Below are 25,967 nucleotides of genomic sequence, written 5' to 3' on the forward strand. Positions count from 1 at the left end.
ACTATAATATTTTAGTTGTAGGGGTGAGATCCTCCGTTTGATGTGGCCAAGTAAAGACTTTTATGGTCTAAACTGAAAAGTTATTAACGATGTGGTCCCTCCATTTTATTGTTTTTGACATAAAAATCTCTAAGTTTCACGTTATTATAAATTAAAGTCAAATCGCAAAAACTCATTAAAAATTTAACCGAATACTGATTTAGATAATTAAAATATGTAGAAATGAAATTACATGAGTAAAATCAATATATGAGTAAAAAAGGAGAATAAATGATGTAATCAAATTTGTCAAGATCAATTTTTTTTTTAATTTAACAGTATATGATAAAAAAAAAATATCAAGAAATGAGGAAATACTTGCAGGCCCGTGTTGGACACAACTTCCCACCATGTATTTTTAATTCCACAAATAAATGAGGTTGTCAAGACTCGAACCATCGACCGTTTCTGATACCATATCATAGAACCACTTTAACCAATAGCTCGAGCTTATAGTTAAGGTCCAATCAATAAGACACTTTATTCTGTTTCACACAGCTGCGGAACATCTCGAATTACCAGATAGTTTAATGATCCATTCAAATTGGTACGAATTATGATGTTGGTTCATCTAGCAGAAAGAAGAGTTCATTTCATTGCAGCAAGTAAAGAACAAAATTTCAAGTAAAGAGGTTTTCTAAAACTGTAAACCTCTGAATCCAAACACAGACATAACTTCAAACAATAACTTACATTTATAAGAACACAGCTTAAAAACCAAAATCTAAATATTATAAATAATTTACAACATCAACTTAGATGTATTCAACACCACCACTAAGATTTCCCTTTTCTACCTTACAGAAAAAAAAAACACAGGTTTATACAGTTCATCCTTTCGGGTCTACACCTGCTGATCGAATTCTGAAATCTCATCGTTTTTCCTCATTGTTTGATCAAGTTGAGTCGAGTCTACCAACAAAAGATGCAAGCTTTTCTAATTTTGTGCAAGTATAGTGAAAAGGGTCTTTCGATTTCATTGTGATAGGGCAATGCTTTATGCAAAAATTGTATCTTTACCTTTACTTTTAGTAACCCGATTGCCTGAAAGGATATTACCGCGCGTGGAATGTACAATTTGGTTCCCAAGTCAAAACGTCGTTCCTGACAAGGTCATGAGCTCCTTCCTATGTCTTTGCTGGTAAATTCACTGCCTCCGAATGAAGCTGCTGCTGCAGCTACATCTAGACCACCACTGATGGATGTGATTAGAGCCGATAGGCCATTATTAGGGCTTCCACCGGCTGCCATTCCCAATCCGAGAAAATCAAGGGTGGTTTGCTTAGGACCAAATACAGATGGAGTTTGCATCATCAATTCCTTCAACCCTGAACCTCCATCACAATGTAAACCAAGACCGAGTGCTGCAGTAACCGAGCTATTCTCAGGCTCAACTTGCCTGTGACCCCATTGCATATTGTCTTGCTGAGAAGACGACGAAGATGACAAGATCCCAAAACCACGGAGCAGCGATGCATTCGTAGCAGCAGGCCCCATTTGAGCAGCTTTCTGTAACAGCGCAGTGGCGGACATTGCTGGTTGACACGGAGGTGCATATTGCCTGCGTTCTTGCGCTGCTGTACCAAAGATTGACGACCCATGATTGGTTGAGAGACAGAGAGAAATCTGTTCGTTTGAGGATAATGGAGCAAGATCGGCTCGATGATCAGGCTGAGCCATGGCGCGAATTAGGTCAGTAAACGGATGAGTTTGAGAAGTCGGTTGTAAACTTCCGGCCCCAGTTGAAGAAGCAAATAAACTAGCAAATACAGTACTGCTGCCACTGGCATTGCTGCTTGAGCTTGTGCTTGTGCTACTGCTACAGCTTCCACTTAAGACTGCTGGCACAGGAGTAGGCACAGGAGTAGGCACAGCCACAGGAGCAGCCACAGCCACGGCTGCCGCCACTGCGGGTGCGTCCTCTACAATTGGAGAGGGATGATCAGCCAACTCTGTACAAGGCAAAGAGGGAAAAGTGAAAAACAGAAAAAGGGGAAGTCACTTGAACAGACAAACATGGAAAGTTAAAGACTTTTTCTATGAACTTTAGAAGAAAAAGCAATACCCAATAATGGTTCCCTTTCTCTAAACTAAACCCACTTTTTTATTTCTTAAATAAAGCTTTTGAATCACTTGTGTTCTTTATTAAAAGATTGAATTGAATCTCACAATTTGGAAGATAACTCATTTTACTTAACCCTGTAACAACTAATATAAACTGTGCTATTTCTCTCAATAAAAAAACAAACATCAATAACAGACAAAATCTACTAGAATCCAAGATCTGAAGACACACAGAGAGAGACAAACAACAAGATTTCTTATTTATCAAGACAAAATTCAATAACCGACAAAAAATACTAACTGAAATTTTGGAATTTTCCCTAATTTGGGTCAATTTTTTACCTGGACTCTGAATTGGGGAAACTGAAGAAGATATTACACCAGTTGACTGAGATAGAGCCGGAGCAGCAGCAGCTGCTGCTGCCGGTGATGGTGGCGAAGGAGTAGGAGGAGTAGGTGGAGGTGGAGGCGGATCAATGTTTGAATTGGCTTTCGATTTCGATTTAGCTTCAGATTCTGGCTTCCGATTAGAGTTTCCAGCCGGATTCTGAGATTTGTTGCTCTCCTCTGCTAAAGCATCACAGAAGGCTCTATGTGTGATGAAGCTATCCCTCCTTTAATCAAAAACCAATTTCGAATTTCAAAATCAAAGTGCCAAAAAAGATCAGATAATCAAGATCAAGCAAAATTTGATGAACATAAACCTTGAAAACAGAGTTCCACAATCGCATTTATACTCTCTAGTGCCACAAATCTTAGAGTGAGCTTTCCAATCGGATTGAACTGCGTATTTCTTCGAACATTTATCGCATTTCCACTTCTTCTCACCATGTTTTCTGCAGAAATGCTTCTTTATCCCTGTAAGATCTCCGAGAGCTCTAGATGGATCGTGATGAACACAAGTCAGCTCTGGACAAACATAAACTCTCTTCTTCACTTCTTTGCCCGATCTCTGTCTCAGTTTCCATGGAAGATTATGACCTCTCCGATGAAGCTGCAAATTTTGATCCCTCTGAAACCCTTTATTACAAATTTCACACACAAATCGATTCGTAGCCAAAAGGGTCTTCGGCGATAGAGCAATCACTTCTGCATCTGGATCTGCAGAGAATTTGGGGGAAAAATAAAATAAGTACAGATTGATTTTTTTCTTTTCAATCAAATGCTCTCTGAGTCAATTTATCAAACACTAACCTGGCATTCCAGGGAGATTCCTCTTTTTCTTCCCCACCGCGGCGGCGGATTGAGGCGGCGGAGGCTGGTTGCCGGAGGAGGAAACACTTGCTTCCCCAGAAGCAGTGGAGGAATTATCTAAATCTACCGGCATGAGTACTAGAAATTGAAAACGATACTAATAATGCGACAATCAAAGACAAAAGAGGATAAATCTAAAACAAAAAACAAAACAGGAAAGGTTAAAAAAAAAAAATCAAAAACTGATTTCACTCGGATTTTAAAAGAAGAAGAAGAAGATTTAATCTTGCAGAGAAAGTTCCTCTTTAGCATCTAGGGTTTCGTTTATCTTTCTCTTTCTCTCTCAGCTAGCTACCAGTCAATCTACCTTTTTTTTTAACCCACTTACCTACCAGTTCTGACCCAAAAATTTCACATTAACCAAAGATGCTCGGATAATGATTAAATCCATAAACTATTCCAAACCCTACTCAGAGAAATTCGATCGCCGCCGGAGAACTAACCGCCGATCAAACAGTCAACCATTGAGAAATTGCTGAAAAGACCCTAAAAGATATCCCCAAATGAGATAAGCAGCAATACAATCATAAAGGCTGCTTGAAACCCAAAAACATTATTAAAAGAGAGAGACTTGGTGGGAAAGTTTTTTAGAGAGAGAGATAGAAAAAGACTGAGTCTTTGGTCTTAGTTCTAACTTTTTAAGAGAAGTAAAAAAGGAAATCCAACAAAATAATAAAGAATTTCTTCTTTTAACTAGTTTAGGTTAGTGTTCTCAATAAATGATTAATTAAGGGATAATTTACCAAATTTACCATTATCTTTTTTAGAAAGTTTTACATCTTAACATATAGTAAAACATGAGATCCATAATCTTTCCGAGTAAAATCCGTGTAATAGGAGATTTGTATAATAATTTAATGTTATTTGAGCTGTAGTTTAATTATTGTATTTAACTTTTTAAATATTGATTAAGTTTAATATTTATTATATTACTAATACCATCAAAATGGAGTAACTAAGTAAGTTGGAAAATTATTTGAAACATTTGATGTAATATGGATCCACACATATTATAAGAGATCACATTATCTTAATTATTAAATTGGTCATAATATACATATCCAAATGTAAATTGAAAGTCATTCAAATGACATGAAAAAACGGATGTTTAATATAAGAACCCATGTATGTTACACATAAACTATCTTTTTTAATTCAAAACTACTCACATTAATCATATTTATTTTAAGAAAATAAGTCTCATTTAACGGAATCAATATATAAGGAATGTAAAATAAAATCTGGAGGGACAGTACCACGTTTCACAAGTTCTGGCAAGGAATGAAAAGATCTAGCTAAAGTATGGGTCACCCCATTTGCAGAACGACCTATAAATCTGGCAAAAATGTTATTGATACTGGAAAAAAGACTTTTACAATCTTCTATAATAGAACTATAAGAAGAACGAAAGTATATTTGATGAATATGCTCCACCAATATTTTACGTTAAAAATACATTTATACTTCCTTATAAACTTTATGAACAAATTTCTCTCATCTTATTTGTAATACATTTTTTTTTGTATCTTTCTCCATTTATGGCTGGTTATGGTCGTCTTCTTATATGTGTGTTGTTGTGTATTTCTCTATATAGGTGTTATCATGATTTCCTTTATGGAAAAACAGAAAAGTTATGTCTCTCATCATATTGATCTGGCTTATTGAAAGACGGTGAAGTTATTTCTAAAGAAAAAGATGATGAAGTCAATTCTGGATTGAGTGTATTTCTTGTTGTTGTGTTAATCACAGCTTCAAATGTTGTCTTCTATCGCTCTATTATAATCTATGATATTGAAGATTCAACATTCTCTTTGGATTGTAATATTTTAATTATTTATATTGAAATGTACTATTTTTCTTATAAATAAGATATATTTTTTTAAGTATTTCACATCTAAGTTAATCACACAAAGAATTGTTTAAAATGTTTATTATTTTACCAATTAAGGTTATTTGAGGTTTAAGCACTTTAAATCATTTAAACTAAATCTTGAATTTGAGTCCTAACGTACGCAGAAAGTTTTAGGATCCGTTTGGTTTACCTGTTGTTTGCTGTTGGAAAATGTTGTTTTTCTAAAAAGGAGATATTCTCTTTCAGCTATAAAATGCAAACATGAGTAGAGATGGCAACGGGTAAGGTACCCGTGGGTAGTGTCAATCTCAAACTCTTACCCGTTTATTTTTTTAATTACCCGTACTCGTCCTATTACCCTAACGGGTATACTTTTTGTATCACATACCCCTTCCATTTAATTCGCGGGTACCCACGGATACTCTTAGTCGTTAAGTATCAATAAATAAAACAAAAAATATTACAAATTTAACAAAGTATAAATTTAATAAATCAGTCATCTAAAAATTGAACAAATTGAACCTTAATCGATAATAATAATAATAATAAATTAGTTTAGTGCTACCACTCAATAGTTGAAGAATAAAATGTTGAGGTTCAAATCTCACATCTCATATCTAAAAAACAATAATATTTCTTAAAATATAAAAAAGTTATGACGAATAACAGGTACTGGGTACTATGTAATGGTTCTGATCACATACCCGCCATATATCCTTTTGTACAGGATACGAGTAGTCTCATTAAAGTCGGGTAGTGTTGGGTACTTACGGGTACAATACAATACTTGTTGCAATCCCTAAACATGATGTGTCCAACCAAGCCAAACACCTAAAACCCAAATTAGATAACTAAATCCCCTTTTAATTAGAAGAGTATTCCCCTAGAGAGTGTCTGATAACTCTCGAACCAAAAAATCAAAACAGTGAAATCTCTAAACATGATGTGTCTAATCAAACACTTAAAACTTAAAATAGATAATTAAATACCCTTTTAATTAGAAAAGTAATCATCTAAAAAATGTCTCATAACTCTCAAACCGAAAAAATTCGAAGAAACTAAAAAAAATTCCAGTGAAATTTGAATCTTATCCTATAAAAAATAACAATAATGAAATAGGCTTATTGTCGTTATCGAAATTCTTAATTAATAAGAAGAAAGAGGAGGATTCACCGTGCACTTGTCGTTTTCAGACAGCATGCATATGGCAGTATTGAGTGCTTTGTCGTTTATGTCAAGCTTGGACAAAGTCTAGAGAGGTTTTATTTAATAAGTTAAGCCAAGTCAAATTTAACATTATTGGCACTCCTTGTTTTACAGTACTTCTAATTTATTATTTTTTTTTTTTGTTGTATTCAATTGTGAAAGATCAAGAGCTCAATATGTCTAAATAAAAGATTAAGAGTTTAATGTACTAAATAATAAAAGATCAAGGATTCAATGTGTCTAAATAAAAAATCGAGAGTTTAATGCACCAAACAATGAAAGATCAGATGCCTCAGAACTTTTTGCCTAATTTTTGTTTTTTTTTTTGAACCAGAAAAAGATAATTAAATAAATGATGGACTTGCATCCATAACAATCACAAGTCATTCCAGCACAACAGTTGTAACAAAATCGCTAGCATTGAAACAGGCAAGCCTAGCTACCAAATGAGCTGCACTGTTCGCTAAATAAAAACTAATTTAAAAGATGGGTTGGATCTTAAGACTAAACGACAGTCCTCTAATATCATTCCAAACTCAGAGGTATCCTGTTTTTCAGAGTGAATATTATCTACCACTAGTTTAGCATCAGATTCAAATTCAACAGCTGTATAGCCCATATTAGAAAGCCAAATCAAACTCGTGTGAATTGCAAGAGCTTCAATAACTCTTGGTTCTTTGATACCTGGGATGAAGCTACTACTACACAATAAGAAGGCTCCCCTTTCGTCTCCGATAACCGCTCCCATGCTGCTGCTTCTTAGTTCCTTGAACATTGCCCCATCAATATTGCATTTGACGTAGCCTGGATACGGTGTGCTCCATCTCTGAACTGTCACACGCTGCCTCATACCGTCATTGCCAACGGTCTGGACAGTCCTTGGTCGATTATCCTAGAACCACTCTGACTCCGCATACTGGGCCGTCGCCCCATTGTCAGCAGCATTTGTCGACCCTGGTTGCTGATTGCTTGACTCCTTCCTTCTGGTACTTACGGTTGCAGCCTTGTTGTGGTAAGCTCTCCAGTCTTGGGTTGCTTCCAAACTGCTGCGCCAACTGGTGTCTGCCGGCCACCATCTCATATGCCAAAGGACTCTATTTCGGTGATCCCAAATCGCTTTTACTGCACAGCATAATCTGACAATCATGTCCTGGTTTGGGCCACACAATGATTGCAGGAGCCACTCTGCAAAATTCGAATTGTCCACTCTCGGTTTAGGAACTCCTGCAATTCGCCAAATGTCACCTGCAAAACAACAGTCAATAAATAAGTGGTTATCCGTTTCCTCCTGCTCCACACACACACATGACATTCGGTAGTAATAGGGACTCTTCTTTGGGCCAGACGAGCTCTAGTGGGTAAGCATCTCGAGCAAAGATGCCAAATAAACTGCTTAAGTTTAGGTGGAATCATCAACTTCCATAACCTCCTCCACCATTCCTGAGTTCTACTATCTTCAGCAATTCTCATGCCAGTCAAATAGCCTGAATGCACATTATATTGACCATCCCTTGACCAGTGCCAGATTCTCATATCTTCCCCTACATGATATGGCAGAATAATATCTCTAATACCTCATTTTTACTAAAGCACCCTTGTAGTCTCTGTATATCCCACCCTCTCCCATTCTCAAGTAGTAAATCAGCCACTTTCAATTTTTCCAAACCAGGGATCAAAAAGGAATTTATACAGAAACCCTCCAAATTTGGTACCCATGCATCTTCCCAGACTCTAATGGACTTGCCATTTTCCACTCTCCATCTAATCCCTTTTCTCAGTATGCTAAGGCCTTCCCATATACTTCTCCAAACCATGCTAGGATTATTGCCTAAATTGGAGAAAAGTAAGTCATCCCTAGGAAAATATTTAGCTTTGAACATTCTACTTACTAGAGTATTTGGAAATTTTAAATCTTTAAAGCCCATCCCTCCTGAATCTCTTGGCCTACAAAGTTTACCCCAAACAAACCAATGTATGTTTTTCCTCCCTTCAGGTTTCATTCCCCACCAAAATGAATTCATTAATTTTTTCAGTTCATCACAAATAGATAAGGGTAAAAGGAACGTACTCATACAAAAGGTAGGTAAGGCCTGAGCCACAAACTTGAGAAGCACTTCTTTCCCAGCCTGGGAGAGGAATTTTAGACCCCACGCACCAAACTTTTTTGCCTAATTTTTATTACTCTTCCTAAGTTATAAAAATAAAGATAAAAAAATCTAAATTATGAAGATAAAGATAAAAAAAGAATCTAACCAAATACTAAAAAGCCCTCCATAAATACTTCAATAGAATCCTTATCATATCATTGAAGATTTTGATCATACCCTTTTAGTAAGTAGCCGGTGTTATATATGTAATCCGATGGGAATTATCCTATAACCGAATGCACTAAATGGAAACGTGAATGTGGTCTTTTCTTGATCATTCGATGTAACTAGAACTTATATATAACCTTAGAAACCACATAAATTACATAAGTACTTATATCCTACTAATATTTCAATCATTTAATTATTAAAAGGTAAAAGAAATTGATCTTTCTGGGTGGTATCCTTTAAATTTTTTTGTAATCGATACACATACGCCATCTGGTACATTTCGAATCGGAATAGGCTCATTTCTTTTGTTTTCTTAAATTGTACTACCTCTCTTTTTAGACACCACTTACATCATACTCAGCCACTTGTTGTCAGATATACATGATACATCCGTCGAGAAGTTTAAGAAGTTCATTTTTCACTACCTCTTTTATACTCGAATTAAGTCTTTTTGAGGTTGGGCAATTGGCTCAATTTTGTCCTTCATGAAGATCTCGTAGGTACAAATGGATGAACTTATATATACACTCCAATGTCCATCCAAACGCCACTTTATTGTCCCTTAGCACTTTCAATAGCTTAGCCTCAATTTCACTTGTCAAACTAAAAGAAATTACCACATGTAAGGGTGGATTTTTACCAAAAAATGCATATTTTATATTAGAATGCAATAGTTTAAGATCCAATTTAGGAGCTCTTCTAATGATGATATAGGCCTAGGTGGATCTTCTATTTTCAAGCTTCACGTAGTAACCCCGAGTCCACAAGCAATCATCGATCTCTTCATTGAATGACTTAGTCATTACTTTAACCTCTTTATCGAGCACCCTCATTTGGGTTTAGACCCAAGTTATTAGTCACCATCGTATCCAGGGGCGTAGACAGGGGGGCCTGGGGGTTCCCGGGCCCCTCCAGCCGCCGGAACCACACTGAGTATGGGGTGGTTTTCGGCTCCCCTGTCTCCATTGTTTAAGGTTGGGGGTGCTGAATTAGTGATAACTCGGGAAAAAATCCTTGATCGGAGCACTTCCCTGTGAGGCGCCGTTGGGATCGGCCGGGGACACTCCGATGCCAAAGTCAGTAAGGAAGATCAAGAGAGCAAACTGAATTGACAAAGGGTAAAAAAAAGTGTACCTTGATAGCCTAGGGATGTAGGCTATATATAGCTAGGAAGTCGTAACCTTCAGCAACTAGAAGGTCTCCATTAATGCTCCATTAATGGCGGTTACTGGTTACCTTTAAGCTGACGGTTACTGGTTACCTTTAACCTGGCGGTTAGCTAATTGATAGCTCATTAATGGTCTTTATGGCCGAGTCGGCGGTTAGCCGTTACTGTGATGAATCAGGTGAAAGAGGAGATTCGCCTCATAGGTTCGCCAGCGGATCTCATTGAGCTGAACCGTGGAGATCCGCCATCCGGTTCTTCTTGCGGCGTTCTCAAGGTGAATATCCCTTTTGGTCCTTGGGATAATATTCTGTCAGTAAGATGAATATCCCTTTTCGTATTCTTTGATCCGTCAAGGCGTATGTACGCTCTCCTTGAGAGCTATGGCGGGTCTCCGCTACTCGCTCTCATCGGGCGTATCTCGTTATGGCGTATCTCGCCATGGTCCACGTGGCGTGGCATAATGCCAGAGACTCCTTCCTTTTCCTCATTATTTTCATATTCTCCCCTGCATTAATTATCATTAATTCCACATTAATCATGTATAAATATCTCTTTTAGAAGGAATAATGGTTTGCCATTATTTCTATTAATTTTCCCTTATTCCTTATTCAAGAATAATTTGGGTTGTTATCAGAAGCCCCCCCTAAAGGTATAAAAAGCTCTTTAGGGCTGTCTAAATGGTGTTTTATTTTTCTATCTTGGAGGAAAGTGGACCCGCTCTAGATGGGGGATCATATATGGAAATGATGCGCCTTTTGGGGCTTCCTTATGCGGGATCTTATGAACAAGATCCGCCCTATATGGGATCATATATGGATATGATACGCTTTTAGGGGATTTTGCTTCTTCGTGGATAGGTGGCCAACCGTATCCATTGTTAGCCTCTAGGGGCTTCTTGAGAGTTATATTTCCTTTAGAAAGGGAATAACCCGCCCTTTATGGGACCATTTGTTCCTACGACATAGGATTATGATTCGCCTTAGGGACTTCTTTTGTTCAGTTCTGCCATATTGAGGAGAATGACCCGCACTTAGGGATCAGTAAGAATGATCAGCCGTTTAGGGACTTTTGTGCATTTTGTGGAGGCGAGACTTTGTTATTTCTATGATGAAGATGCGGATTCATTACTTTGATGAAAACGAGACTTCATTGTTTGGATAAAGACGAGATTTCATTAATTGGATGAAGACGAGGCTTCATTGATTGGATGAAGACGAGGCTTCATGAATTGGATGAAGACGATGCTTCATGAATTGGATGAAGACGAGGCTTCATGAATTGAAAGAAGAAGAGGCTTCATTGTTTGGAGATGAAGACGAGGCTTCATTACTTGGAGATGAAGACGAGGCTTCATTAGTTGGAGATGAAGACGAGGCTTCATTATTTGGAGATGAAGACGAGGCTTCATTATTTGGAGATGAAGACGAGGCTTCATTATTTGGAGATGAAGACAAGGCTTCATTAGTTGGATGAACCCTTTGCTTTCCAGAACTATTTTTACTAATGCATTATATCTTTTAGCAAGTAATTTTCTAGAATCTGGTTTAGGATTTCTTCGATTGTTTAGGGTAGGTGGCCAGCCGTACCCCAATGTGTGAACCTTTGTGAAGGTTTAGAAGCTGTTCTATTCCTTCTAGAGGAAGTAAAGCTGCCTAGGGGATCAACTTGCTACCTATCTTTGAGGTGAAGCGATCCGCCCGTAGGACTTGTGAACCCTTCTTTGGGAAGGGAGTGAGAGAGTGTAAATTCCTTGCGTCCAAGGAATGTTTTAACTCTTTCTCGAATGGTGATCATCTAAAGATGGATCCGCCCATGAGAGTGTTCTCCTATCTTTGAGGAGAAAGTTGAGGGTGTAATGATCTCATGTTTGAGACGATTTTAACCCGCTTTTGATGGTGGTCAATCCTTTTCTTGTCTTTGAGGAGAGAGTTGAGCTCATTTGAAAGCTCCTGAGGGTCTGTGCTTCTTATCTTTATGGAAAGGGGATCTGCCCGTGATGGGATCAATTGTCCTATCTTTGAGGTAATTGATCCGCCTGTGGAACTTTTCATTCGCCAGCCACTGGGCGTATATCAGGAATAAAAGCTAGGCAAATGAATATAAGAAGTATGGCGAGAAAGAATAAATTATAAAAAAACAGTTTAATGCACATATAAGAATACGTAAAAATACTGATTTTTAGGCCTATGGTTCCGTCTTTTCTGAGCAACTAGAACCGCATCCTCAATGATGTTTAACTTATGAGTAATCACATCTGGGCTTACTCCTATGGGGATCTCATTCTCCTATGCAAATAGGCTTTCAGACTCAATGAGAACTTTCATAACATCCTCCTTGATCTCAAGTTTTAATCCTTTGGCGATCCGCACCCGCTTTCCATCAGCAATAAGGAGCATTTCTGTGTCGCCCAAAGCTGTAGTGACAAGTTAATATTTCTCACCTTCGTCCTCTTTGGATTGTGGGCGGATTGATAGTGACGCCGAGTATAAGTCTCTTTAGCCACCTTTTGGTTCCCGCTAATCATTACTCCTCCTTTGCTGGTGGGAATGTACATTGTCAGACGACGGATGGAAATTAGGGCTGCAACCTCTGGCCCTTGGTCTGGATAGTGTGACCCGTCACTCCAATGATGTCAACAATGGTTGTTTTTATTTGGATCGGATCAACCTTTAGTTTGGCGAATGCACCTATGGTGATGACATTGCAAGAACTGCCCGTGTCTACCATTACTCGCTTCATTTCATCTCCCATCCTTCAATTGTCAACGCATCTGTATGTGGAGAGATTACTGGACCTGTTTCTGCAAAAGGAGCAATGGAGGGATGTTTTATCCAGAGCGGATATTTTTGTTTTTTCCACGGGTGGCTGATACACTGGTCCATCTGCTATGACATTAATGAAACTTTTGAATTTCTTTTTGGGATCTGTCTTCTGCTTGTCGTCTTGTTATTTGTTATTCTGGACAAAGCTATCTAGTTTGCCAGCTCCTAGCAAGCTTCAGTGTGGTGGCCAACCTGTAGTACGCTTTGGCGTTTCTTCCAACGGTTACATGCTCCCCTCCTTTGGGTTCGGGATATGTAATGTCCCTCTTATATTGATTCTTTTCTTTTATATTGTGGCAAGTTGGAAGCTTTAATCATTTTTTCCGCCTCGTACCCCATGATTCACGCTGTGAATGGCGAATTCCTGTTAACTGGATGGCCTATCTTTCTGCATTGTTCTCTTGTCTATATAGAGCGGCATGCACTCGCCTTTCAATCTCATCATTCGTGTGTTCAATGTTGAATCATGATGGTGAAGCCGGTTCTTGATCTTGATCTCGATCATGTTGAGGTTATGCTTGGAGATATGGTTTTAACGCGGATGGATGTTGTCACAACCGTGGGAGCCATTTTATCTAACTTCTGATATCTTGTCTCCGCATCCTTCAACATTTTGCTAACATAATAGATGGAGAACTGCTGACCTTCTTCTTCTTAAATAACCACGGTGCACATAGCTTTATCCATGACAGATTGATACAAATGCAGGTCTCCCCTTCAGATTGGCCTGCTCATCAAGGGTGGTTCTGCTAGGAATTGTTTTATACCTTGATATGCTTGTTGACAATCTTTCTAGTATGATGATCCGCCCGTTCAACCTCTGGATCTTTCTCACCCATTGTGGGATTTTCATTTAGACGCTCTTTTCACCTTTTTCCTCGCATGGCTTTTATTTAGGCGCTCTTTTCACCTTTTTCCTCGTAAGGTTTTTTATTTTATCTGGATTTGCTCTAACTCCTTTTTGGCCAATGACATAGTCAAGGAATTTTTCTGAAGTGACTCTGCATATACACTTCTTTGGATTGAGCTTTATTTTTCATATCAGTGTTTGCACTGGTTGTAGTATTAGCAACTCCCTTGTACCTGTGGGTTAGCACTGAAAGAACTCCAGAAGTGGGGCATGCTATGTCCATTATTAAAAGATTGTGGTAAGTCATAAAAGCTATATTCACTTACCTTGGGGATCAATGGCTTGATCCATGGAACATACTTCATAGCAAAAGAATGTTTGCATTTGCCTTGTTGGCAAATATCATGTATGATGCAATGTCTCTTTATGGAATTTTTAATTCATCTTGGAATCAACTTAATAATTCCTTCGCGTTGGTCCCTGACTCTAGAATGAACTTAGTCAAAGGATAAAACCGAGTAAATATTATATGTTAAACAAATTCATAATAGAATTTTAATCGTGCTTGTTTTAATAATAATATCACGTATAACGGTCATAACCATAAAGATTGCTACTGCACATGAATATCATAATGAATTCTTAATAAATAACCATAATGAGAATGGTTTAAGAATAATGTCCTTTTGTATTTCAATGCGCATTAATATCCAAGATAGCATATTTATTTTAAACGTCATAAAAGTTATGACATTCTATATTGGGTAAGATATCTTACATAGTTGCTATTTACTTGCAATTAATATTGTGCATCCATACATTAATGGCATTCAGAGATCATTAAAGCCTCATTTGAATGAGGTGTAATTAAAGAAAGGTAAGTGATGATTTAATAATATAGTTATATATAAAATTACTCTTATATCATTTCATTTGTACGAATAAAATAAAAGAGAAAGGGTAATTTTGGAAGAAAAATACATGTACCATGATTCTCCTTCAATTTGGAGTGTAAGGAAAATTACTCAAAATTCACTCTCACCTACCTTCACATACAATCCTCCAATTTTTAAGGAATTCTTATGTATATCTTAAGAATTTCGCATAAATTAATGTTCTGATCCGAAACCGACACTTGCACTATTTTGTAGTTAGCTCAGGACATGAAAGTTTTGTTTATCCAATTTGGTAATTCATCAGTCCATAATGGCCTTAATAGTTAGGGACAATTACAGGATAATTACAAATAGACTCAATATTTTCAAGTCTCTTGTGTTGGTAACAGAAATTCTAACAATGTCAAATAAACAGTTTTTATATGAATAGACACATCCTTGTAAAAAAGGGAATGAAATAACTATTTGACAAAACAATATTCAAAAATATGAATTTTTGATATTAAAAGTACTATATAGGAGAAAAGCCATATATAGATGGTGAATAGTACAAGAAAAAACCAAATATGATTTTTTTGTAATTTCTTCTAATAGTTATATGCATGTTCATCCAAAAGACCGACCAGATTTAAATCATTTGTAATTACATGAGCCCTTTTATGATATTTTAATATCAAATGACAAAATCACATTGAATGGATGATTTTTTTTTTGTAAATCCCAAGATTACGGGTCTTATACATGCGTTTGTACTAATTCAATGATAATATCATATTACACTTGTCATGCATAAAAATATGAGGGCATAGTAAGCATGCAAGATTTAATGAAAGATTTGTGTTTATGACTTCATCTTTCACAGTTTATTAGATTTATCATAATAACATGTAATGATATTCATAGCACTTTATAAGAGTGAGGGATCTCAATTTTCTTTAATTAAAAATGGAATAAGAAAAGGGAGGAAACTTATCTTTTTCATCATAAAATTCCAGATTCAATGTAGAAAACTCTTTCCCACCAATATATGGAGAACTGTATATTTGGATAGATTTGTTGTACTGATTGAGCCAAAGTTTGAGATTGTGATTTCTATTCCGTTGACTCCATTGTTTTGTTCTTTGTGAAACTCTATACAATCAAGATTTTGTGATCTTCTGTTTGTTAGAGATCCACGCTCACCGCACCAATTGATAACTCGGGGAAAAATCCTTGATCGGAGCACTTCCCTATGAGGCGCCGTTGGGATCGGCCGGGGACACTCCGATGCCAAAGTCAGTAAGGAAGATCAAGAGAGCAAACTGAATTGACAAAGGGTAAATAAAAGTGTACCTTGATAGCCTAGGGATGTAGGCTATATATAGCTAGGAAGTCGTAACCTTCAGCAACTAGAAGGTCTCCATTAATGCTCCATTAATGGCGGTTACTGGTTTCCTTTAAGCTGGCGGTTACTGGTTACCTTTAACCTGGCGGTTAGCTAATTGATAGCTCATTAATGGTCTTTATGGCCGAGTCGGCGGTTAGCCGTTACTGTGATGAATCAGGTGAAAGAGGAGATTCGCCTCATAGGTTCGCCAGCGGATCTCACTGAGCTGAACCGTGGAGATCCGCCATCCGGTTCTTCTTGCGGCGTTCTCAAGGTGAATATCCCTTTTGGTCCTTGGGATAATATTCTGTCAGTAAGATGAATATTCCTTTTCGTATTCTTTGATCCATCAAGGCGTATGTACGCTCTCCTTGAGAGCTATAGCGGGTCTCCGCTACTCGCTCTCATCGGGCGTATCTCGTTATGGCGTATCTCGCCATGGTCCATGTGGCGTGGCATAATGCTAGAGACTCCTTTCTTTTCCTCATTATTTGCATATTCTCCCCTGCATTAATTATCATTAATTCCACATTAATCATGTATAAATATCTCTTTTAGAAGGAATAATGGTTTGCCATTATTTCTATTAATTTTCCCTTATTCCTTATTCAAGAATAATTTGGGTTGTTATCAATTAGCACCCCCAGACTTGAGGCGCCCAGCTTTAGGCTGCCTCAAGTCATCCGTATTTGGCCTGTTAAGGACCAAAAAATTCTTAAGCGGTGTATTTGTTAACTACCTTTTATTGGAATTATTGGTATAGCTACTACTTTTTATATCGTTGCTTTTTTTTTTACGTTTTTGCTTGGTGTAAAATTGGGCGGCTCGGCTTGGTGTTAAATTGGCCCCCCCAGCCGAGCAGTTCTGTATTCGCCACTGATCGTATCCAAAGGGTCTTTATATAAATGATCCTGAAAATAATCCTCTACAACTTTATTCAAAATATCAAGAAATTTACATTGCTCACGTTTGTCAAATAGGTATTTATAATAGAATTATGCACATTGAAAGTTACTTTCTCATCTTGCAATAAGAGAATTAATTTACCTTATTAAACACGATGCGTGTTTTATTGGTTGCTAGAAAAGGTCAATCCAAAATTTTAGGGACTAGTCTCCATATCAAGTATAATAAAAAGTAAAAACTACAAAAGAAGCACGAAAGAAGAAGAATAAGGAAAAAAGATTCCTTATAAGGGAATCAACGCCCCAATACGCACAATTCGAGGCATCTCAACAGACGTGGCAGCCATCAATAGATATGAGAAAACGTGCCTAGTAGGGCAATAAGTATCCTAGGGACACGCCAAGAAGGCGGACAGTCGTAAAGGACCTTTTTACCCTGATAACATCCGAAATGTTATCAAAGGACCTAAAGAGTAAAACTCCCAGTGGCAAAGGAGATGTCAGTATCTAAGCCTGACAAGTGGAGAATGTGATATGCAAGGATACGTACCCCATAGAGATTCACCTAAAGGAACACTACTTAGGCGGATACGAAGCCTTATAGGGGGGATACGTACGCCATAGAGGTTTGCCCCAAAGTGTCAATAACTCATTAAGAAGTCTTGAGCGTTATAGCGGGACAGAAAGATGTAACCGAATAAACATCCCAAGCAAGCTATAAATATCTGGGCGGCTATTAAAAGGCATTAAAGGGATGAGACAGTTAAAATTGTTTCTACCCCTTAACCTTAATAATGGAAGTTATGGAAAAACTATATAAATATCCCAATCATGGGAACTAAAAGTACACATTCACAAAAAGATTCTAAAGCTTTTAAGTTTATTTTAACTCTTTAGATCATTACTAACTTTGGCATCAGAGCGTCCCTCACCGAACTCAACGACACCTCACAAGGGAAAATTTCCAAATATACCTCTATGATTTCGCATATTTGTAGTTGTGTGTATGATTTTTTTTTGTTACAAAAAAAGTACTAAAGTTACTTGTCGTTAGCAAAATCAGAGATTTAGGTCAACCTTTTCAATTTGACTGTTGATTATATCAAAATAGAAAATTCCAATAATTCATGTTCTAAGCAAATTTAATTTTTCATATTTTTAATTTTGAGGTCTTTAAGATGTTAGAAAGAACGTTCCGGAAATAGTGATTGAAAAATCGAAAATATGATTTCATGTTAATGTAGTATTAACTAAATTTAATTCTCAAAATTTTCTATTTTGAAATTAAACAAAAATCAAATTGACAATATTAACATAAAAGTCTTTAGTTTTGTTAACTACAGTAACTTCAATCCTTTTTTACATTAACAAAAAAATCACAAATATTAATCTGCAAATCGAAGTAACACCAAAAAATTCATTTAGCATTTCAATTCAAAAAATAGTTTACCTTTATTATTATTATTTTTTGACATAAAACACATCTAAGAAAACTCAGTTGATATATTACAATTTATGTGAGACAGTAGTGCTCACCTGGACCTGAATGACCAAAAGTTTGGATCTAACGGTGAATGACCAAATTCATTTGGTCATTTCGGGTCCAGGTGAGCACTACTGTATATGAGCAGTAGAATGCATAGAATGAGGTGTGAAGGATTGATGACGTGTTAGATAATTACAAACAAATGTGGCTTTTGCATTTAATTTTGTATTCTTTTGAGAACAATTTTTTTTTTATTATTTGTTATTGTAATATGGCGTGGAAAAAAGAGAAATAAAGAGGAATTGTTGGTCTGGGAAAAGATAGAAAGAAAGGTAAGTTTTATCCAGATGATCTAATCCTTCTGTTCTTCAGAACTATGAAGATATGTTCTTACCTCTTCAGCCAACCATTCAGATAAACATCCACTCCTTTTCCTTTTCTTTTTTAATAATAAAACAACAGAAAAAGGACAAATCATTAAATAAATTTTGTAGTTTTAGCTATTTTTAAAAATAAATTTAGTCAACAAAAATTTAAAAGGCTTTTTCTCATGGGGTGAGTTTCAGTGTTCTAGTTATTAATTTTCTGAATTAGCATTTTAAATTTCATTAACTTAATATGTTTGCATTATTATTAGGAAGAATTACAAAACTAGCAAGATGTTAGTTTTCTTTTCTAACTCCTTTTAAAAAACTAACCAAAACTAACATATTTCAACAGATAATTTCCATCTTTGCCTTCATCTTCTTCCTAAACAGAACTTCATCTCTCTAACGTATCAAACGATGCGATAGGAAGAGGAGGAAGAACGAGAAGCGACGGCGGCACACTCAAAAAGGTGGAGAAGCGAAAGGCCGCGATAGGAAGAGGAGGAGAAGCGAACGATGAGGAGAAAGAAGGTGAAGCGAATGGCGGCGATAGGAAGAGGAGGAGAAGAAGGCAAACAGCGGACGGAAGAGGAGGAAGAAGGCGACCCTTTTTTCCGGCAATCTCGTCCCAATATATATTGTTTCTCTTCCTTTTTCATGTTTTTTCCGGGTTGTGCGAATTCCAAAAACAGTGGCATTGTTATCTGAAAATGCATTTTGGTTGGAATATCAGTTTCAGATTTTCCCCCAACAGTATCGATATCTGTAGATATTTGTCGATATCTACAGATATCAACAACACATATCTACAAATATTTACAGATATCTACAATATTTGTCAATATCGATAAATATCTATAGATATCGACACTATCAGGGAAAAATCTGAAACTGATATTCCAACCAAAATGCATTTTCAGATAACAATGCCACTGTTTTTGGGATTCGCACAACCAGGAAAAACATGATAAAGGAAGAGAAATAATATATATTGGGACGAGATTGCCGGAAAAGGGTCGCCTTCTTCCTCCTCTTCCGTTTGTCGTTCGCCTTCTTCTCCTCCTCTTCTCGTTCTTCCTCCGCTTCCTATCGTAGCGTTTGATACGTTAGAGAGATGAAGTTCTGTTTAGGAATAATGAGGGCAAAGATGGAAGAATTTGTTGAAATATGTTAGTTTTGGAATTTTTTTTTGAAATGAGCTAGAAATGTAAACTAATCCCTTAAAAGGGGCTAGTTTAGTAATTCTCTCTTATTATTACTTGACAATAGGGCTGTGCATTATGCGGTTTGAAACCGCAAAACCGAACCGAACCGACACTGTTTAGTTTTTTCGATTCGGTTTTATTATTACACGGTTCGGATTCGGTGTGTTATTTTGATGAATATCGGTTTTCGGTTCAGTTCGGTTCGGTTTCTAATAAAAATCGAAATAACCGAACCGCACCGATTAGTTGCTACTATGTCGTTTTATACATGTATGGTTGGAAAAAAAATTCCAATTCTTCCTAAATTTATACACAACACCTATCTAATGATAACACAACCTGGTAATTTTTTAATTTATGATTCTACAAAAAAAAAAAACATTTAATATAACCATTAAATTCTAATTTAACATCTATTTACTTTAACTTTGAATTTAATATAACCATTAAATTCTAATCTAACACCTATTTACCTTAAAAAAACATTTAATATAACCATTGATTTATGCTCTTACTTAGTATATGAATTAAAGCTTTGTGTTTTTTAGATTATTTGTAAAGTTTTATATTGATTCGGTTAATTCGGGAAAAATCGAACCGGAAAAAATCGGTTCGGTTCGGTTTATGTTCTTATTTCGGTATTCGGTAAATTTGGTTCGGTTCAGTTTTAAACCGATGCACAACTCTACTTGACAAGGTTGTCTGCTTGGCATACAAAACAAACAAATGAAATGTACAAAGGTTAAACAAACCAAAAGGAGTAAAATTTATTAGGAAACCGAAAATCCATGAATTTAGAGCAAAATAACAGTAGAGCGAGAGGGAGGGAGAAATTCTACTATGGTTTCGTTTCATTGGACTTTGCCGATAAAAATATTTTTTTTTCTTTCTCATTTTTTGAGCTTTCCATCCCAATCCTCTTCCTCAGATAATTGTACATTTTTTCTTTACATCAATCATCTCCTAATGAGGTAACATTATTCTATTTTTTATTGGTTGAGTCTAGTGGCGAATACAGGATTATTCGGTTGGGGGGCCGATTTTACACGTGCGTTCGAATTTTTTTTTTTTTTTGCTAAATCGAACTTGATTAGTTTTTTTTATATATATGCGTGTTATAATTTGAATGGTCCAGAACCAATTTTAAGTATTAATGTACAACTTCTCAAAATTAAGCTAGATTTCGTTTATAGTCCTAACATGTAAAAAAAATTAAATTACTTTTAAAACGCGACTTTCTCTCTCCTACCCTCAATGGCGAAATGTGCCGCGTAACCTTCGACTTCGTCCGATTGAGGCTTGGTCGCGCCGCCGGCCTTCCGCCATGTCGTCTCCCTCTCTCGCCGTGCCAACCACTTCGGATCCGACGACCATTGCTTTTCTGTTCGATCGGCGTTCCTTTGAGAAATTTGCAGCAGTTCCTGAGTTTTCTTCGCCTGTTGTACCAACGACCTCACCGCCGGTTCTGACTCCGTCTAAACCTTTGATTTCATTCGCTGTAATGGTTCAGAAATCGGCAATCCCTACAGCTATTCCGACTCCGTCTAAACCTTTGATTTCTGAAGAAGGAGGGTTCTGCGCCTTCAAAATCCAGCAATCAATTTATGAGGAGCGGGTGAAATTGTTCCAACATTCTGTTATTGGGAGGATTTCACTGAACAAAGGCGAGAGCCCTTGGAAGCACGCTGAATTGAAGCAACGTCTGAACCAGGTATGAAAACGCTCTTTGAATTGGCAACTTATATATTTGGGTAAAGGTTTTTATCAAATTATTATGCATGATGAACTTTGCAAACTATTTAGGGAATGGGTGCCATTTCCCTTAAGCCGGGCATCATTCGGTTCACTCATTGGACTCCGAGATTCAATCCTGACACACACAAGTCCACTTCTGCTAAAGTATGGGTCAGATTATATAATTTCCCTTGGGAATTTTGGGACACTCGAATAATTGCTAGTATTGCTCGGGTGATTGGGGTTCCAATTCGTTTTGATCATAACACTGTGAATGGAGAATTTGGGCATTATGCTAGGGTGTTAGTTGATGTAGATCTTTCTTGTGAAATTCAATCAAAGCTTAGAGTTGATACTGGCAGTCATAAGCAATGAGTTTATCTTGAGTATGAGCGTTTGCCGACACTTTGTAGAACTTGTTCATCAATTGGACATACCTCGGCTCAATGCAGAAAAAATATTAGGGAGCCTAGGCCACAGGCCCAGAGGGCTTTTCATACTGGAAAGGGGCAGGGTGATGTGATATCAAAAGCACAAGAACATGGAACAAGGGAGCTTGGAGTTAAGGAGCCCAGTAGAAGCATGATGGATCCATTAGAGCTGTCAATTGGACTTATGATGAAGAATCGTGTAAAGAAAGACCAACAAATGCTTAATGGACTCATCTTGAGCTTCTTTAAGCAAGAAATGGATTCTAGCAAAGTCATTAAAGATGGTTTGTTTTTGTGTTGTATCCAAACCCAAACCCATAATAGTGATATGTAAAAAGGTTGATCATGTTTTAAGAGAAGCTTTGGACTTGCATGTGTTTGGCATGTGCAAAACCCATTGGGACTCATTAAAATTAATGCTATAACCTTATAGGTTTGATTGGACTTATTTCTAGCTAATTAAAAGACCTAAATAATGTTAATTAGTGGACTGAAATTGGGCTCTAAAGGACAAAAACGAATGGGTCAAATACATGAATATCATAATTAAATACAAAATTACAACTAAGTCGTATCACCAAGCTTAATTCTTAATATGTTATTATTCTCTATATATTATGATTTTACACCATAATTTAAAAATACTAGAGTCCAATTCATAAATCATAACCCTATAAAATATATTTTAGACTTCTAATTTACAAATTCTAATCCTTAAAATATATTAACAGTACTAATTTTACTAGCATGACATAATTCAAAATTATGACTTGACATAGTTATAAATAGTTTTTAAAAGATGAATTTCTGTGTAATTTTCCCAAAACGAATTTAATGTTTTTCCTTGTCTAATTAGGATTTCTTTTACCTTGGTGCACTAGGATTCAATTTCCTTTTTAGTTTAGGTTTAGGTTTCTTTTGTAGCCTATATAAAGACGTGTATTCTTCCTTATTTCAGAAAGCAGACATTAATATTTTTATGAACAAAAGTTCTTGTTTTCCTTTGGGAATATCCGGGATTGAATTCTTTATTGTGAGCTTGAGAGACCGGGTCATCATTCTTGCAATATTATCTTGATCGTGAACAAGTATTTTGGTAAGGTACTTGTGAATCGCCAAACACTCAGGTTCCAATTTAATTATTCGAAGGTGTAAGGTTAGATCTCCTTTCATTATCTTTAATTCTTTGGGATTGGTTTGTTATCACCAATTTATGTTTGTTATTTGATTATATTAATTCCTTAAGATAGATCGGGAAAACTTGTTGATTTGGTTATTATCTCTCTTTCATAACCAATATCACATCACAGGGGGTGACTCGATCTAACCCTGACCAGACTAAGGTTCAGAAGGATCCTCAAACCTTTGTTCAGGATCGAGTGGAAATTGAGGAGGGCGAAATTGCCGCTCCCCTGCAACTCGTGCTGCACCTATCGACTAACATCGATCGGTTGGGACACGATGAAGAGAAGAAAAGTTGGGGTGAGTGTAATAAGGAAGATAACAGTTCTGTGTTGGAATCTGAAGGATCTCTGACGTCCGTTACACCAATGGTTGATATCAATTGCATCCCTGAGGTGAATACCGAATGGATTACTACTAGGAAGAAATCTAAGTCTAAGGCCAAAAATATTTATGCTGACTCCCATTCGAAGGGGCGGGGCAGTTCTTCTCCCTCTAAATGATCATTCTTTACTGGAATTGCAGGGGTATTAATAACCCTGGTACGTAGAGGGCTCCGAAACTCATCTGTTCTGTTAATCATCCGGATCTGGTATGTATATCTGAACCTATGGTTGCTTTGGATATGATTCATTCTTCTTTCTGGAATTCTATTGGCTTGCAATTTGTTACTGGGAATTCTTGTAATTCTCTTTGGCTTTTTTGTAAACCTAGTACTCTTCAGCTTTGCTCTCCGATTCTTTGTCATGCTCAGTACATCTCGATCAATTATGGTAGTGCCACGATTTACACTCAGCTCTCCTTCGTTTATGGCAGTAATTTTTTTGCCAGAAGACGTTTGCTCTAGGATTCTCTGAGTGCTATTGTTGACAGCGGAAAACATTTGGTTATCGGTGATTTCAATGCAGTCATCGGTGCTCACGAAAAGACAGGTTGTAGACCCTATGCCATTAGTTATAGGGAGTTTCGCGAATTTATTAATGATAATGGCCTTGTGGAAATTGATAGTTCTGGTATGCATTTTACATGGTTCATAGTCGCATTGGCTCCGAACAAGTTGGATGTAAACTTGACAGGGCTCTAGTGTCTGATGACTTTGTTGATTCCTGGGATTCAATCAGCTGTTCTGTTCTCCCTCGCCATCAATCTAATCATAGTCTGTTACTTTTGGTATGCAAAAATGGCTTGGCTAGGTAGACCCAGTTCCGTTTTCTCTCTATGTGGACTACTCATGATTCTCTAAGGGGTTTAATTGCCGATCATTGGAGTAACAACCATGTTTCTCTTCCCCCGGCACAGCTTCTTTGTCATAAACTCAAAACTTTGAAGCCTAAATTGCGTCTATGGAACAAAAAAGTGTTTGGTAGGGTGGAAGTAAATATTGCTGCTGCTCAGTCCAGGCTTACTGATATTCAAAGACACATCTCAGTGTAGGGTTTGAATGAGAATTTGCGAACGCTTGAGACGAAAGCTCAGCGAGATCTTTATCTTCAACTTCATCGGCAAGAACTGCTTCTCCGTGATAAAAGTTGAGAAAAATGGCTTGAGGCAGGGGATCCAAATTCGAATTTTTTTCACCGTTCGGCGAAAGGTAGAAAAATTCAAGCATCATTGAATTCTCTTCTCATTAATGGAGCTTTGGTTGATGATGAGAATGTTATTTCTCAGCATGTTATGGAATACTTCTCCACTCTTTTTACTAGCAGTAGGCTATCTATTGGTCATGACTCTATTTCTGCGGTTATTCCGAATTCAGTTTCCTTGGCGGACAATGATCAGCTCACGCAACGTCCAGAGTTAGATGAGATCCGTGCTGCGGTTTTCAATCTTAGCCGTGATAGCTCTCCGGGTCCATATGGCTATGGGGGTTTTTCTATCAGCACTTTTGGGATGTAATTGGTCCAGATGTCTGTAAGATGGTGCAGCGTTTCTTTGATACTAGTTGTATGCTCCCAGGTATGAATTCTAGTATTATGACTCTTCTTCCCAAAGTTGCTGAAGCCAATGAAATTCAGCATTTTCGACCTATCGCCATGAGCAATTTTAATTATAATATCATTTCAAAGATCCTTGCTGATAGGCTAGCGCCTGTCGCCACGCACATTGTTTCGAATAATCAATTCAGATTCATTTCTGGTAGAAGCATTCATCACTGTATTGCAGCGGCCTCTGAAGGGGTAAATATGCTAAATAAGAATTGCTTTGGCGGTAATATGGCTCTGAAGATTGATACCAGGAAAGCTTTTGACACCATTGACTGGAATTTTCTTTTGGCTGTTCTTGAATCTTTTGGTTTCTCTTTGCAATTTAGAGGCTGGATTTTGGAAATTCTGTGATCTGCTTGTATGTCTATTGCTTTTAGAGGGGGTAGCAAGGGTTATTTTAGCTGCTCTTGTGGGGTTCGTCAGGGGGATCCCCTTTCTCTAATTTTATTTGGTATCACAGAGGACTTCTTTAGCCGGTGGCTGGCTAAGTTGGTGGGGGAAGGCAAATTTCAGCCCATGGTTTACCATAATTCTGCTCATTTTCCTTCTCACCTCTTATATGCAGATGATATGTTAATTTTTGGCAGGGTTACTCTCAAAAATATGAAATGAGTCAAAGATCTTTTCACCTTTTATGCCGCCATCTCAGGTCAGACAGTTAACTGGGATAAATCGGTAATTTATTTTGGGAGTAGTATCAGCATCTAGCGTAAGAATCGGCTTATTGTATTCTAGGTATTCGTGTTTCTCGACTGCCGTTTAATTACCTTGGGGTTCCAATTTTTCAGGGGGCACTAAAGTCCCGTTATTTGCAACCGCTTATCGATCGTTTCCTT

At 37.1% G+C, this 25,967-nt stretch overlaps 1 protein-coding gene across 1 annotated transcript; it reads right to left on the reverse strand.

The window, feature by feature from the left end:
* Positions 1 to 711: 711 nt before the first annotated feature.
* LOC136229496 (zinc finger protein GAI-ASSOCIATED FACTOR 1-like) lies at positions 712 to 3,975 on the reverse strand. Its single transcript, XM_066018332.1, has 4 exons — positions 3,298 to 3,975; positions 2,808 to 3,204; positions 2,446 to 2,717; positions 712 to 1,991 (listed from the first exon to the last, which is right to left on the reverse strand). The coding sequence occupies exons 1-4, from the start codon at positions 3,428 to 3,430 to the stop codon at positions 1,153 to 1,155; spliced, it is 1,641 nt and encodes a 546-aa protein (XP_065874404.1). The 5' UTR covers positions 3,431 to 3,975; the 3' UTR covers positions 712 to 1,152.
* Between the last annotated feature and the right edge of the window lie 21,992 nt (positions 3,976 to 25,967).

This window comes from Euphorbia lathyris, chromosome 5, assembly GCF_963576675.1.
Source record: "Euphorbia lathyris chromosome 5, ddEupLath1.1, whole genome shotgun sequence".
Classification (NCBI taxonomy): Eukaryota; Viridiplantae; Streptophyta; class Magnoliopsida; order Malpighiales; family Euphorbiaceae; genus Euphorbia; species Euphorbia lathyris.